Genomic DNA, 16,209 nt, shown 5'->3' with positions numbered 1-16,209 from the left:
GAAGTGGCCCCTGCCCTGTGCTCGGTGGAGCCTGCCCCTGCCCTGTTTTCGGGGGAGGCTGCCTCTGCCCTGTGCTCGGGGGAGGCGGGCCCCTGCCCTGCGCAGGGCGACCTGCAGGTGTTTAGTGACCGGGCGGGGCAGCAGGTGGCCGCGCAGGGTTGGCATGGCCTCTGCAGCACTTGTCCAGCCTGATGCTGGTCCCAGGCCTCACGTTTTGGGAGTTTAGTGTCCTAAAACAAAGGTGATTTAAAATAAATAAGGCTTGTAGTGGCCGGGCGCGGTGCCTCACGCCTGTAATCCCAGCACTTTGGGAGGCTGAGGTGGGTGGATCATGAGATCGAGACCATCCTGGCTAACACAGTGAAACCCTGTCTCTACTAAAAATATAAAAAACCAGCCGGGCATGGTGGCGGGCACCTGTAGTCCCAGCTCCTCAGGAGGCTGAGGCAGGAGAATGGCGTGAACCTGGGAGGTGGAGCTTGCAGTGAGCTGAGAAAGAACCACTGCACTTGCACTCCAGCCTGGGTGACAGAGCGAGACTCCGTCTCAAAAAAAAAAAAAGGCAGAAAGGGAGCTGCTTTCATGAAAACCACACACTTAAAGTCATATGGGAGCATTTTACAGTGCAGGTGTAAAGTGGCGTTTAATCACCACCACACTGCAGCCAGCGTCAGCACCGGCCACTTCCAGGAGCCCTGTGCCGTCCAGCGGCCACTTGCCCCACCCCTCCCCTCCGCCCCAGGGACCGCCAGTCTGCTTTCAGGCTTTTTGGTGTTTTAACTCAATGTAAGACGGATTTCTCAAAAGCTGGGCTCAGAGATGAATACGTCTCTACATTGTATTGAATCAATATTTGCATCATCAACAGATCTTCTCCTGTGAAGGCAGAGTTAGGCTACTCACTAAAATAGAATTAAGCAGGTGGTAGATGACTTAAAACAGATTCCTAAAATATTTACTCTTTATGCAGCTACAAGTGTTGAGGATGGTGTGGCATTTAACTTTTCCTTTTTTTTGTTCTTTTTTTTTTTTAGAAGGTTAAAATTATCTTTTTGTCCCTGTTTTCTGACTCACTCAGTGAACATTCTGACGGGCTTTGTTCTAGAAGCTTTGTGTATCTTTATGATATTTTGATGGACAGAGTACGTGGGAAGTTACTCAGCTAAGTGCAGTGAGCTTTAATTGTGTTATCCTAAGGCTGACACTGCTGATGTCAAAAATGTTTGTTAGTTTCTCGTGGACCGAAACGTGTGGTAACACAGAACGGGAAACGGAGAATAACAAAACAGCAAACACAGATGGGAGATAAGGTGAAAGGAAACACTGCAGAGAATAAAACAAAATGGCTCGATCCATGGGTTTATGAAAATAAGATTCTTCTCACAAATTGAATTTGCACGTAGCTATGGGAGGATATGGTTTGAGGATTTCTCTAGGCAGACACGGCTGCGTTAGAGGGTTTATCTTTGGAACAGCATTGATTTTAGAGAAAAAAGAGAGGCTTGAAATTAGATTGGTCGCTGCTTACTGGGCCCAGTGTCCAGACGTTCTGAGCCGTCGCTGAGGGATGGAGAAGAGGCCCCAGGTCAGGTGCAGGTGTTGGGCAGGTGCAGGGGTTGGGCAGGTGCAGCACCACAGCATCGCTGACGCCCTCATCTGGGGTCAGAGGGCCCCAAATCCGGGGCCTGCGCAAAGAGGATGCGGGCTGTCTGTAGGGCCAGGCCACCTGTGCCTGGAAACGCCAAATGCTTGGGTGCTGGCCCTGGAGATGGGTGGTGGACGAGGACTGGAAGGTGGACACAGGAAGGCAGGGTTCCCACTGGGAGAGGCTGAGTCCTCAGGGACAGAGACGCAGAGTCAGGGCTGATGGAGAGCCACAGTGCAGGCTGCTTCTGGGCCTCGGACCTGTGGCAAGGCAGACACATGAGGGAAAGGCCAGAATGGGCTGAGCTGGCCACTGCAGGACGGGCCAGGCAGCCCTAGGAGGCTCCAGACACTTCCCTGAAGCAGCCTGGCTTGAATGCGTTCTTCCCTGTTGGGATGGGAGAAATTGGTTTTAGCTTTTTCTGTGGGGAACCTCATTGTAATTAGCTTTTACGATGGGCTGAGAACCTGGGACTTGGAGGAAATTCAGCTTTTAGTTCAGGTATTAATCCAGAGATAGCTTGAACATTAGTTGTTTAAATTAGTAGGCTACCTGCCGGGCGCGGTGGCTCACATCTGTATTCCCAGTACTTTGGGAGGCTGAGGCAGGTGGATCACCTGAGGTCAGGAGTTCGAGACTAGCCTGACCAATATGGTGAAATCTCATCTGTACTAAAATAAAAAATTATCTGGGCGTGATGGCGGCACTTGTAATCCCAACTACTGGGGAGGCTGAGGAGGCAGGAGAATCACTTGAATCCAGGAGGCGGAGGTTGCAGTGAGTTGAGATCACGCCATTTTACTCCAGCCTGGGTAACAGAGTAAGACTCCATCTCAAAAAATAAAAGAGAGGCCAGGCGCGGTGGCTCAAGCCTGTAATCCCAGCACTTTGGGAGGCCAAGACGGGCGGATCACAAGGTCAGGAGATCGAGACCATCCTGGCTAACACAGTGAAACCCCGTCTCTACTAAAAACTACAAAAAACTAGCTGGGCGAGGTGGTGGCGTCTGTAGTCCCAGCTACTTGGGAGACTGAGACAGGAGAATGGCGTGAACCCGGGAGGCGGAGCTTGCAGTGAGCTGAGATCCGGCCACTGCACTCCAGCCTGGGTGACAGAGCGAGACTCCGTCTCAACAACAACAACAAAAAAAAATAAAAGAAAGAAAAATTAGTAGGCCACTGAAGCAGAGATCTCAGACTGGTGGAGGTAATCCTGAAAACACAGGACCCATCAGAATGCAAAGGGAATGGTGCTTTGTGGGGGTGGCTGGGAAGAGCCCAGAGACTCGCCACAGAATTGGTGCAGGGCGGTGGCGGGGGAGAGACTGTTGAAGGTGAGGGGTGTCCTCACTGTGTGGGGGGAGAGGCTGTTGAAGGTGAGGGGTGCCCTCACTGTATGTGGGGGGGAGAGGCTGTTGAAGGTGCGGGGTGCCCTCACTGTGTGTGGGGGGAAGAGGCTGTTGAAGGTGAGGGGTGCCCTCACCATGTGGGACCCCAGAGGTTTGGGGAGGAGTTGGAGCCTTTGCTGAGCCGACGTGGACTGCTGGCAGCAGGTGCACAGACTCTGAGGAGCTGCGGCAAGCGCGTCCCACAAGGCTGTCCATTCCCCTTTCGTTGCCGGGGAAACGGAGACCCGGGGAGGCAGAGGAAGACGCTGGCACCGGGACTGGAGTTGATCCCAGGCACCAGGCTGCAGCATCTGTGCTTTACCAGCCCTGTGGGGTCCTCGCCGTCCTGTATCAGGAGACTCAGGGACCATTTAGGTCATCACCGTTGCTGCCTCTCCTCCCTGGTGAGAAGGATCCACGTAGCAGATGGGGGGACAACGGTTCTTTAAGGTTTTATCTCCCCACCCGCTGCAAGAGAGCGAACGTTTGTGACTCCCCAAACTCGGGTGTTGAAACCTAACCCCAAGGTGGTGGTATTAGAAGATGGGGCTGTTGGAGGTGATGAGGTCACGTGGGGCTTCGTGGATGGGAGGAGTGACGTGCCCAAGAGCTCCCTCGCCCCTCCAGCTAGGGGAGGACATGGGGAGAAGACACCTCCGTGAACCAGGACGCAGCCCTCGTCAGACACTGGCTCTGCCTGGACCTTGATCTAGACTGGCAGCCTCCAGAACTGTGATGATGTGATGACAGGTTCTGTTGTTTAGGAGCTACCCAGCTGATGGCATTTTCATTATGGCCGCCCCACTGGCTAAGGTACTACCCTACCTTGCCCTGCCCGCAGTTCTGAATTATGGGCTAAAGGGCGGGCCATCTATGGGAGCAGAATAGATTCGGGAGGAAGGCCAAGTGCTGCTCTGAAGGAAGCCAGTGCTTGGTGGAGACCGTGTCAGATAGGGGCTGTCATTGTCCTTTCGAAGCTGGTGACTTACCAGGGCAGGTTGCGGGTGTGGGTTGTGCATCCGGGCTGTGCCAATGGGGACTGCCAGCTGAAGAAGTCACTGAGTTCCATTTTGGTCCTGATGGTGAATAATGAAATCATTATCACTGAGTTCGATTTTATTTTAAGTTCTTGTTTATTGTTAGTGAAATTCTGGGATGTGGAGGTCATTGTACTTTGCTTGGGGAAGATGTGAAAAATGCATCCTTTGTAGCTTTTCCCAGTTTGGGGGGGTCAGATGTTCTCTGTTTCTCTCTCCAGTCATTGTGCTTTGTGGGTTTTCTGTCAGACATTTTGGTGCAAACAAAAAAATTGACTCAAAATAGCTTAAACACAGAGGAATGTATCGCCTCACACAGCTGGCAGGTGGAGGGCAGGTGTAGTTTCAGGCGTGGCTGGATCCTGGTGCCTGAACGATGCCGTCAGGATTATCTCCGTATTGTCCTTTCTCTTCTGCCTATGCCCTGCACACACCCGGGCCCTGCTTTCTTCTGTGTTAGGTTCATTCTTGAGTTTGTTCTTCCCACGTGGTGAGGGAGCTGGCTGGCAGCAACTCCAGACTATACGAACATTGCCAGTGATGCCAGAGTGGGGCAGGTGACAAGGAGACCCCTCCCCAGTTCAGTCCGTCATTCCCCAAGTGTTTTTAGGTTGTTGCTTTTTCTTTTCTTTTTTTTCTTTTTTTTTTTTCCTTTTTTTTTTTGAGACGGAGTCTTGCTCTGTCGCCCGGGCTGGAGTGCAGTGGCCGGATCTCAGCTCACTGCAAGCTCCGCCTCCCGGGTTTACGCCATTCTCCTGCCTCAGCCTCTGAGTAGCTGGGACTACAGGCGCCCGCCACCTCGCCCGGCTAGTGTTTTGTATTTTTTAGTAGCGACAGGGTTTCACCGTGTTAACCAGGATGGTCTCGATCTCCTGACCTCGTGATCCGCCCGCCTCGGCCTCCCAAAGTGCTGGGATTACAGGCTTGAGCCACCGCGCCCGGCCTCCTTTTTTTTTAAGATGGAGTCTCACTCTGTTGCCCAGGCTGGAGTGCAGTGGCGCGATTTCGGCTCACTGCAAGCTCTGCCTCCCAGGGTCACGCCATTCTTCCACCTCAGCCTCCCGAGTAGCTGGGACTACAGGCGCCCGCCACCATGCCCGGCTAATTTTTTGTATTTTTAGTAGAGATGGGGTTTCACCATGTTAGTCAGGATGGTCTTGATCTCCTGACCCCATGATCCGCCCACCTCGGCCTCCCAAAGTGCTGGGGTTACAGGCGTGAGCCACCGCGCCCAGTCTTTTCTTTTGAGACGGAGTTCCACTCTTTTTTGCCCAGGCTGGAGTGCAATGGCACGATCTTGGCTCACTGCAACCTCCGCCTCCCAGGCTCAAGTGACTCTCCTGCCTCAACCTTCTGAGTAGCTGGGATTACAGCGTTCGCCACCACACCCAGCTAATTTTGTATTTTTAGTAGAGTTGGGCTTTGACCATGTTGGCCAGGCTGGTCTCAAACTCCTGACCTCAGGTGATCTGCCCACCTCGGCCTCCCAAAGTGCCGGGATTACAGGCGCGAGCCACCGCCCCTGGCCAGGTTGTTGCTTTTTCTAGTTTGTCCAGTGTTGACAGTCACAAAATAAGTATCTTGGACATTGGAAACAATAATTTCAAAGAAGGGATAAAAGTGAAAATTGAGATGACTTCCCAGAATGCTGAGAGAGAGAGGGAGACGCAAAATCAGACAAGAAAGGCAGGAAACAGGCTCAGGAGGCCCGGTATCTGATTCATCACATCCCAGAAGGAGAGAACAAATCATCCAAGAAAGTTCCCCCAGGCCGGGCGCGGTGGCTCAAGCCTGTAATCCCAGCACTTTGGGAGGCCGAGTCGGGTGGATCACGAGGTCAGGAGATGGAGACCATCCTGGCTAACACGGTGAAACCCCGTCTCTACTAAAAAATACAAAAAACTAGCCGGGCGAGGTGGCGGGCGCCTGTAGTCCCAGCTGCTCGGGAGGCTGAGGCAGGAGAATGGCGTGAACCCGGGAGGCGGAGCTTGCAGTGAGCCGAGATCCGGCCACAGCACTCCAGCCTGGGCGACAGAGCGAGACTCCATCTCAAAAAAAAAAAAAAAAAAAAAAAAAAAAAAGAAAGTTCCCCCAAATTGAGATTTGTGTCTCCAGATTGAAAGGCCCAGGGAGTGGTCAGCCTGGCCACAAAGATCCCTACAGCAAGGCCCGCAAAGTATGCGATTCAGAGAAGCCCCTCCATGCCCACCAGCAGGAAAACCAGGTTGCATTCAGAGGGTCAGGAATGAGTTTGATGGCTGATCTCAAAAGGAACTCTGGAATGACGTGAACGTGTTTAAGGGAAAAGCATCTTCTCCCTCAATTGCATGCCTGTCCAAACACAGGGAAGAGTGAGGACAGCCTAAAGACGTTTCCAGACGTGCACAGTCTCAGATACTACCTTCTTCCATGCAACCTTCTCAGGAATTGAAGAGGAGTAAGTCAAGAGAGGGAAGGATGGAATCTAGCAGTAAGGGAGTGGGGGCCCCAGGCAACCGTCCTCCCAGTCCAGATGGGAGCGGGACAGAAGGTCTGGAAAGATGCCCCAAACAAAGTGAAATTGTTGAATGTTTGCAAGTACCGAGAGCAGATTTAGATAACTGGGGAAAATTATAGTGATGAATTCATAATAAATGCAGAGAAACTGAGCAAATAAACATGAGGCAATTTTTTTTTTTTTTTTTTTGAGACCAGAGTCTCACTCCATCCCCCAGGCTGGGGTGCAGTGGCACCATCTCAGCTCACTGCAACCTCCGCCTGCCGGGTTCAAGCGATTCTTCTGCCTCAGCCTCCCAAGTAGCTGGGACTACAGGCGCCCACCACCACACCTGGCTAGTTTTTGTATTTTTTTTAGTAGAGATGAGGTTTCACCGTGTTGGTCAGGCTGGTCTCAAACTCCTGACCTCAGATGATCCACCTGCATTGGCCTCCCAAAGTGCTGGGATTACAGGCATGAGCCACCGCACCCGGCACAATGAGGCAGTTTTTAACTCCAGTAAAAACAAAAATTTGCATGTGAGGGAAAAATAAACATTGTATACCATATGGTGGTTCCGCTGTGGATGGCGTCTACCTGGTGTCATTTTCTGTTGCTATAATAGAATTCCGCAAACTGGGTAATTTATAAAGAAAATAAATGCATTTCTTACAGTTTTGGAGGCTGGGAAGTCCAAAGTTGAGGGGCTGCATCTGGGGAGGGCCTCCTGCTGCGTCATAACCTGGCAGAGGGCATCGCGTGAGCCGATCAGCTCAGGTGTCTTCCTCTCCGTGTAACGCCACCAGTCCTATCATCAGGGCCCCGCACTGCCCACCCTACCTAGTCCTAATTACTTCACAAAGGCCCACCTCCAATCAACACAGGAACAGGGGGTTTACGTTTCTAACACGTGAAATTTAGGGGACACATTCAAAGCACAGCACCTGGTTATGACGATGTAGAATTGAATTTCCATCGAGTTTTAAAAGCAACAAAACTATACAGGGAGCATGTGAGTGTGTGTTAGAGTTACGGGGTGAGGTGTGTCAGTGAGTACGAGGAGTGTGTTAGTTACGGGGTGGGGTGTGTCAGAACAGGGAGTGTGTGTGTGTGTGTTACAGGGGTGAGGTGTGTCAGAACAGGGAACATGTGTGCGTTAGTTACAGGGGTGGGGTGTGTTAGTGAGAATAGGGAGTGTGTGTGTGTTACGGGGTGGGGTGTGTTAGTGAGAATAGGGAGTGTGTGTGTGTTAGTTACAGGGGTGGGGTGTGTCAGTGAGTATGAGGAGTGTGTTAGTTACAGGGGTGGGGTGTGTCAGAACAGGGAGTGTGTGTGTGTGTGTGTTACGGGGTGAGGTGTGTCAGAACAGGGAACGTGTGTGTTAGTTACAGGGGTGGGTGTGTCAGTGAGAAAAGGGAGCGTGTGTGTTAGTTACAGGGTGGGGTGTGTTAGTGAATACAGGGAGTGTGTGTGTTAAGAGTTACAGGGGTGGGGTGTGTCAGTGTCAGAGAGCTACATGTTCACCTATAGTGGAAAGTCACTGGATGCCTTATGGTGAAATGTCAGGAAGTAGGAATGTAAGCATGTCGTTTATAAATTTGGAGGTGCATAGCAAAAGAAATTATTTTAAAGGATTAACATGGGGAGGGGGACACAGGGATTGGGGTGGGCCAGGGCCCACATCGTGGATAGTGACAGCCCTTGAGACTGAGCATCCATGACTCTGAAAACATAAACCAAAGATGTTTTTGAAACTCATAGGGTGCTTAAAAAGACCATCAGGAAGCCGGGCACGGTGTCTCACGCCTGTAATCCCAGCAGTTTGGGAGGCCGAGGCGGGCAGATTACAAGGTTGGGAGTTTAAGACCAACCTGGCCAATATGGTAAAACCCTGTCTCTACTAAAAATTAGAAAAATGAGCCAGGTGTGGTGGTGCCTGCCTACAATCCCAGCTACTCGGGAGGCTGAGACGGGAGAATCACTTGAACCCTGGAGGTGGAGGTTGCAGTGAGCCGAGATCACGTCCCCCGCACTCCAGCCTGGACGACAGAGCAAGACTCTGTCTCCAAAAAAAAAAAAAAAAAATTGTTTGGCCCTCAAGGACAGGACGAGAGGATACTTTCTAAGTCAGAGGACCCAGCCAAGCCCAGGCAGTGGATTCATCTCCGGAAGGACAAAAATGAGCCTCTCAGCCTGTGGGGGTGAGTGTCCCTTCTGTCTGGAGACAGACATGTCAAGGCCGGAGTTATCTCCACATTCAAAAACAGATTCCCAAGTGCTTTCATTCGTTGCCTCGTCCCTGCCCAGGGAACATAAGTATTTTGAAAATTCACTTTGAGGTTGCTATTATGGATCAAATATGTGTTCTTTTCAAATTTATTGTGTGTGTTTCACGCTCTGTGTGTTCAGTGCTGATGGCTGCAGGACTTGGCACGTGGTGGTGCCCTTCCCAAGAGCTTAGCAGGGTGTTTTTGTTTTTTTTTTTTTATTTTATTTTATTTTTTTTTGAGACGGAGTCTCGCTCTGCCCCCCAGGCTGGAGTGCAGTGGCCGGGTCTCAGCTCACTGCAAGCTCCGCCTCCTGGGTTTACGCCATTCTCCTGCCTCAGCCTCCCAAGCAGCTGGGACTACAGGCGCCCGGCTAGTTTTTTGTATTTTTTAGTAGAGACGGGGTTTCACCATGTTAGCCAGGATGGTCTGGATCTCCTGACCTCGTGATCCGCCCGTCTCGGCCTCCCAAAGTGCTGGGATTACAGGCTTGAGCCACCGCGCCCGGCCCTTAGCAGGGTTTTAAAGGACTGTGAAGAGAGTTGGGCGTCACTCAAAGCGTCATTTCACAGGGCCTGAAGCTCCCGTGCTGGGGCTGATAGAACCATCCAGTTGGAAGGCTCCAGAAAAGTGTTTTTGTCTCCTTTCACATTTTTTTTTTTTTTTTAGAGACAGTCTCCCTGTGTCACCCAGACTGGAGTGCAGTGGCACGATCATAGTTCACTGCAGCCTCCAACTCCTGGGTTCAAGAGATCCTCCCACCTCAGCCTCCCGAGTGACTGGCACAACAGGTGTGCGTCACCATGATTGGCTAATTTTTTTGTTTTATTTTTATTTTTTTGAGACGGAGTTTTTCACTCTTGTTGCCCAGGGTTGAGTGCAAGGGTGCGATCTCGGCTCACTGTGACCTCCGCCTCCCGGATTCAAGAAATTCTGCCTCAGCCTCCTGAGTAGCTGAGATTACAGGCATGTACCACCATGCCCGGCTAATTTTGTATTTTTAGTAGAGACAAAGTGTCTCCATGTTGGTCAGGCTGGTCTCGAACTCCTCACCTCAGGTGATCTACCCCCCCTCGGCACCCCAAAGTGCTGGGATTACAGGCATGAGCCACCGCACCCAGGCCCTAATTTTTTAATTTTTTGTAGAGATGAGGTCTCACCATGTTGCCCAGGCTGGTCTCGAATTCCTGGGCTCAAGCGATCCTCCCACCTTGACCTCCCAAAGAACTGAGATTACAGGCATGAGCCACCGTGCCTGGCTGAGTATTTTCCTTCCTATTAAAGGATTATTTCCTTGATACTCACTTGGTCACTTGGGAAAACTGCAGCAGTGCTGTTTTGGTCTGAGAGCAATGGAGGCTACGCCCCATCCCCCACAGTGGCGACGTCAAGCTCCCAGTGCTAAGATGCTGATGGTAGCAGTGGCCCATCTAGAGTGGCTGCTGCCAAGATCCTGGCTGCAGCGGGGAGGCGTAGCTGGGCCTCCTGCTCCACGAAGCAGGCAGGAGCCCTCCCTGGGTGCCACGGCCACTGCCCTGGGGCAGCTCCAGACGTGGGCATCTTTGTGGTCTTGGGGGCCTGGGAAGGCCACCCCTGTCCCCTGCAGGCTTAGAAGTGCCTGCTCCAGGCCAGGAGTGGTGGCTCACGCCTGTAATCCCAGCACTTTGGGAGGCCGAGATGGGCGGATCACAAGGTCGGAGATCAAGACCATCCTGGCTAACACGGTGAAACCCCGTCTCTATCAAAAATACAAAAAATTGGCCAGGGGTGGTGGCGGGCACCTGTAATCCCAGATACTCAGGAGGTTGAGGCAGGAGAATGGCGTGAACCCGGGAGGCGGAGCTTGCAGTGAGCTGAGATCTGGCCACTGCACTCCAGTCCCGGCGACAGAGCGAGACTCCGCCTCAAAAAAAAAAAAAATTGGCCAGGGGTGGTGGCGGGCGCCTGTAGTCCCAGATACTCAGGAGGTTGAGGCAGGAGAATGGCGTGAACCCGGGAGGCGGAGCTTGCAGTGAGCTGAGATTGCACCACTGCACTCCAGCCTGGGCAACAGAGCAAGACTCCGTCTCAAAAAAAAAAAAAACAAGAAGTGCCTGCTCCAAATGCGTGGCCTCTTGGGGCCGAGCCTAGGTGCTACTTCAGACCATCCAGGTGGGTCCAACTTGGAGCAGCACTGACACTGACACGCCAGCCCCCTCAGGACTTTGGGCGACGTTGAACACGGGAGGAAGCTGAGGGGCTGCTGACAGTGGCTTGGTGCTGGCCTGCAGGTGCCCCTTGGCATGAACAAGCTGGGTGCCATGAACAGCAGCGGGAGGCAAGACAGGCTCCTGGGTGGAAGGAGGCAGGTCCCTGGTGAAGCCACAGCTCCTGCGGACTGGAAGGGGAACTCGTGGTGCTTTTACCATCGGGGATGTGCATGCTGGTTGGCGTGGGCTGCCTGTGGACCAGTCAGCATGCGCTTCCCCACCCTGAAGACCATAAAAACCCCAGACTTAGGCCGGGCGTGGTGGCTCAAGCCTGTAATCCCAGCACTTTGGGAGGCCGAGACGGGTGGATCACGAGGTCAGGAGATCGAGACCATCCTGGCTAACACGGTGAAACCCCGTCTCTACTAAAAAATACAAAAAACTAGCCGGGCGAGATGGCGGGCGCCTGTAGTCCCAGCTACTCGGGAGGCTGAGGCAGGAGAATGGCGTAAACCCGGGAGGCGGAGCTTGCAGTGAGCCGAGATTGCGCCACTGCACTCCAGACTGGGCGACAGAGCGAGACTCCGTCTCAAAAAAAAAAAAAAAAAAAAAAAAAAAAAAAAAAAAACCCCAGACTCAGCTACAGCAGCACGGACGGCGGGAGGACCAGCTGCGGAGGGCTACCCTCCTGCTGAGAACTGAACGCTTGTCAGGACGACCTGCCTTCAGAGAGGAACCACCCACTCCAGGCCTCCTCTCTGCTGAGAACTGCAGAGACAATGGGACGCCCTGCCTGCAGGGAGAAGCCAGCCACCGTGGGTCTCCCCTGAGCTGTTCTAACACTCCGTAAAGCTCCTCCTCCTCGTCTCGCTCACCCTCCACTTGTCTGCGTACCTCATTCTTCCTGGACGCAGGACAAGAATGCAGCAGCCACAGAGGTTTCCAGCCAGAAGCGCAATATCCCAAAGGTGCCATAACAGTGCCCCGTCAGTGCCCGTGCCAAGGAGAGAGAGGCAGAGACAGAAAGGGCCCTCAGTGTGCCTGCTGGGCTTGGTGGCAAACGTTTGGCCAGCCCAGGAAAGCCTCGTACTGGGTGGGCCAGAGGCCTGCTTGGCTGCTCTGAGCCACATCATGGGGCAGGTGGTGCCTGCAGAGCAGGTGCCTCAGGCGTTCTCAATGCTGCTGCATCTTTTGCCCTCTGAATCACTCTCCCCAGATGGGTGGAGTTTGCTCTGGTGTTGCTTGGTCTAATCTACCTGGTGGTGATGGGCAGTCTCTGTGGATGGAGTGTGCAGTTTAGCAGGAGACAGAGGAGCATGTGGGAAGCCTGGACTCCATGTCACCAGGGCTCTGGTGGGGCACCGTAGGAAGAGCCTCTGGAGTCCAGGAAGGGGGCGGGGCCCGGAGGAGGAAGCAGAGGGCAGGGGACAGGCTGGACACAGCAGCTGGGGGAGGGAGGGTGCTTGGGATCCCATGGAAGGCACTGCACAGGTGTGCTCAGATCAGGCAGGTGTGCCATGCACGTGCTCACGGCTGCATCAGTGGAAAGCAGAGGACAGAGGCCCAGAGCTTCTGCAACACCCAGGCCTGCCCGAAGACTGGGTGACCAGCTGTCCAAGCCGGGTGGGAGGCCACCGGCGGCACCGCCACTGCACACCTCGCTCTGCCCGACAGGAGACCAGGAACGCGGCACACTGCCTCCTGGGATGCAGGGGGCTTGTGGCCAAGTCCAAGGGTTCTAGACCCTTCGAGGGGGCAGACGCCGCTTGAGAACCGTGGCCTCCGCAGCCTGGCAGTTTCAGAGGAGCCTGTTTCTGAGCACTCACTGGCTGCATCGCCGGCTTCTCCGGAAGGAGAGCTGCAGAGGCCGTGTGCTCCGCGACCGTCTCCAGGGCCAGGTCTGGCGCAAGCCTTGGCACTGCTTCTCCGCTCGGCCTCTCGGCGGCGCTCTTTCCTTTAGAATTCTGAGTCCCTCTTCAGCCTTAGCTGTCAGCTCACTGAATGTCCGGTCACACCGAGAGTGAGGCCAGGGCTTGTCACTTCTGGGTTTAGTGCGTTGAGAGACACTCTCAGGTGAATCCTATCCATGAAATAAATCAAGCAAATTCCACAAAGGCTCGTCATGTCTTCTTACGAAGCAGGTTGGGTTCCTGTGATTATAGGTGTCCTTGTACTTCGTTTTGGGAAGGCAGTGCCCCTACCCGGCGCTCTCCAGCCCCTGAACTCAAGCCTTCTCTTTCCACATCCTCAGTGACAGACCCGGCGCTCATCCAGACGCTCTGGAAGTGAACACAGGATATGTTTCCCGAAGAAGCAGAACATTGGTGTCTGGGGGGATGCGGAAACATATTTTTCCCTTTTAAAAATATTTATTGGCCAGGCGCGGTGGCTCAAGCCTGTAATCCCAGCACTTTGGGAGGCCGAGACGGGCGGATCACGAGGTCAGGAGATCGAGACCATCCTGGCTAACACGGTGAAACCCCGTCTCTACTAAAAAAATACAAAAAATTAGCCAGGCGAGATGGCGGGCGCCTGTAGTCCCAGCTACTCGGGAGGCTGAGGCGAGAGAATGGCGTGAACCCGGGAGGCGGAGCTTGCAGTGAGCTGAGATCCGGCCACTGCACTCCAGCCTGGGCAACAGAGCAAGACTCCGTCTCAAAAAAAAAAAAAAAAAAAAATTTATTGACTGGGCGTGGTGGCTCACGCCTGTAATCCCAGCACTTTAGGAGACCAAGGCAAGCAGATCACCTGAGGTCAGGAGTTTGAGACCAGCCTGACCAATATGATGAAACCCCATCTCTACTAAAAATATAAAAAGTAGCCAGGAATGGTGGCGTATGCCTGTAGTCCCAGCTACTCAGGAGGCTGAGGCAGGAGAATCACTTGAACTCACGAGGCCGAGGTTGCAGTGAGCCAAGATCGCACCACTACACTCCAGCCTGGGCAACAAGAGCGAAATTCTATCCCCCCCCAAAAAAAGTATTGCGGCCAGGCACGGTGGCTCATGCCTGTAATCCCAGCACTTTGGGAGGCTGAAGGGGGAGGATCACTTGAGTCCAGGAGGTTGACCAGCCTGGGCAACACAGCAAGACCCTGTCAATTATCCAGGTGTGGTGGTGTGCCTGTGAACCCAGGAGGTAAAGGCTGCAGTGAGCTGTGATCGCACTGCTGCAGTCCAGCCTGGGCAACAAGAGAGAGACCCTATCTCAAAAAAAATTTTTTGTCATTGTATCTTTTTTGAGGCAGAGTCTCACTCTGTCACCCAGGCTGGAGTGCAGTGGCACAATCTCGGTTCACCGCAACCTGCATCTTCTGGGTTCAAGCAATTCTGCCTCAGCCTCCCAAGTAGCCGGGATTACAGGAGCCTGCCACCACACCCGGCTAATTTTTGAATTTTTAGTAGAGATGGGGTTTCACCATGTTGGCCAGGCTGGTCTCGAACTCCTGACCTCAAGTGATCTACACGTCTCCGCCTCCCAAAATATTGGGATTACAGGCATGAGCCACTGTGCCCAGCCTTTAATTGTAGCTTTTTATTTTAGAAGAAATGTTCCAGGTATGGTGGCTCATGCCTGTAATGCTAGCACTTTGGGAGGCTGAGCCGGGCGGATTGTGTGAACTCAGGCGTTCGAGATCAGCCTGGGCAGCATAGTGAAACCCTGTCTCTACAAAAAAATACAAAAATTATCTGGCCATAGTGGCACACACCCATAGTCCCAGCTACTCAGGAGGCTGAGGTGGAAGGATCACTTGAGCCTGAGCTGTGGAGGCTGCAGTGAGCCGTGATCGTGCCACTGCACTCCAGCCTGGGCGACAGAGAGAAACTCTGTCTCAAAAAAAAAAAAAAAAGAAGAAACGCATTTTTTTTTTTAACTTGAAAAAAGAGAAATGTTGACAGAAGGTTCCAGCCTACGTGTAATCTGCACCCCAAAGGTGACTGGGACGGGCATGCAGTCCCATGTCCCATGTCCCTGCACACGCAGGGTCCACATGCACACTTACACCACTGACACCGCACACGCGTGGTCCACGCGCACACTTACACCGCTGACACCGCACACGCGTGGTCCACGCGCACACTCAGACCGCTGAGACCGCACACGCGTGGTCCACGCGCGCACTCACACCGCTGACACCACACACGCGTGGTCCACGTGCGCACTCACACCGCTGACACCGCACACGCGTGGTCCGCGCACACTCACACCCCTGAGACCGCACACGCGTGGTCCACGCACACACACTGCTGACAGCACACACGCGTGGTCCACGCGCGCACTCACACCGCTGACACCGCACACGCGTGGTCCACGCGCGCACTCACACCGCTGACATCGCACACGCGTGGTCCACGCGCGCACTCACACCGCTGAGACCGCACACGCGTGGTCCGCGCACACTCACACCGCTGACACCGCACACGCGTGGTCCGCGCACACTCACACCGCTGACACCGCACACGTGTGGTCCACGCGCACACACCTCTGACACCGCCCGCACACGCGTGGTCCGCGCACACACACTTCTGACAGCGGGCGCCCCACGTGGCGTCACGTCTGCTTTTCCTGTACTTTTCCTGGTGTGATACTGGCGAGCGCAGTCTGTCTGCAGACCCCCTGCCATAGCCCCTTTCTCTTGGAAACAGGGCTGAGTCACAGCTCTCCTGCCTGCAGGCTTGGGGAGGCGGTGGGGAGGGAAGGACCAGCCCAGACGGGGGCACACCCAGCGGCCACAGCCCTGCAGCAAACCCACCGGCCTCCAGGTCACACGTGAGCTCTGCAGCGCCCATCTGGGAGCCCCCGGTGAGAGGGCGATGTGAGCCTGACCCCCACAGAGGCCGAGGCGGCTGAGGACAGGAGGGGCCCGGCTGCAGGAGGCTGGGGCTGCAGGAGGCCGGGGTGGTGGGTGCCAGCAGGGCCTGGGCGAGCCTGGGCAGACACAGGGAGGGGGTCCAATCCGCCTGCCCTGGTAAACCTGGAAGTTGCGCTCACGAGAAAGCCTTTTATTCCCTGAAAGTGAGTGGCGACTTCCGGCGTCCTGTTAGCAGCAGCCTCAGGCCTAAGCCGTCTCTAACCCTCCCACAGGCATCGACTACAAGACGACCACCATCCTGCTGGATGGTCGGCGGGTGAAGCTGCAGCTCTGGTGAGTCTGGAGGACGTGCGAGCGCCCCGCACTCCCAGGGAGTGACCCCCCTGGTTGACCCAG

At 54.1% G+C, this 16,209-nt stretch overlaps 1 protein-coding gene across 1 annotated transcript in view; it reads left to right on the top strand.

Moving 5' to 3' along the window:
* The window catches only part of RAB40B (RAB40B, member RAS oncogene family), a 45,532-nt gene that overhangs the window by 22,953 nt on the left and 6,370 nt on the right, over nt 1–16,209 (top strand). Inside the window, exon 2 of the mRNA XM_033181718.1 lies at nt 16,086–16,146. Coding sequence (XP_033037609.1) covers nt 16,086–16,146 — 61 coding nt within the window. The remainder of the gene's footprint in view (nt 1–16,085; nt 16,147–16,209) is intronic.

The sequence above is a fragment of the Trachypithecus francoisi genome, unplaced genomic scaffold (genome assembly GCF_009764315.1).
Source record: "Trachypithecus francoisi isolate TF-2019V2 unplaced genomic scaffold, Tfra_2.0 Lachesis_group20, whole genome shotgun sequence".
NCBI classification, from domain to species: Eukaryota; Metazoa; Chordata; class Mammalia; order Primates; family Cercopithecidae; genus Trachypithecus; species Trachypithecus francoisi.
The sequence above is the reverse complement of the archived record's forward strand: the minus strand, read 5'-3'. Positions and strand labels throughout refer to the sequence as shown.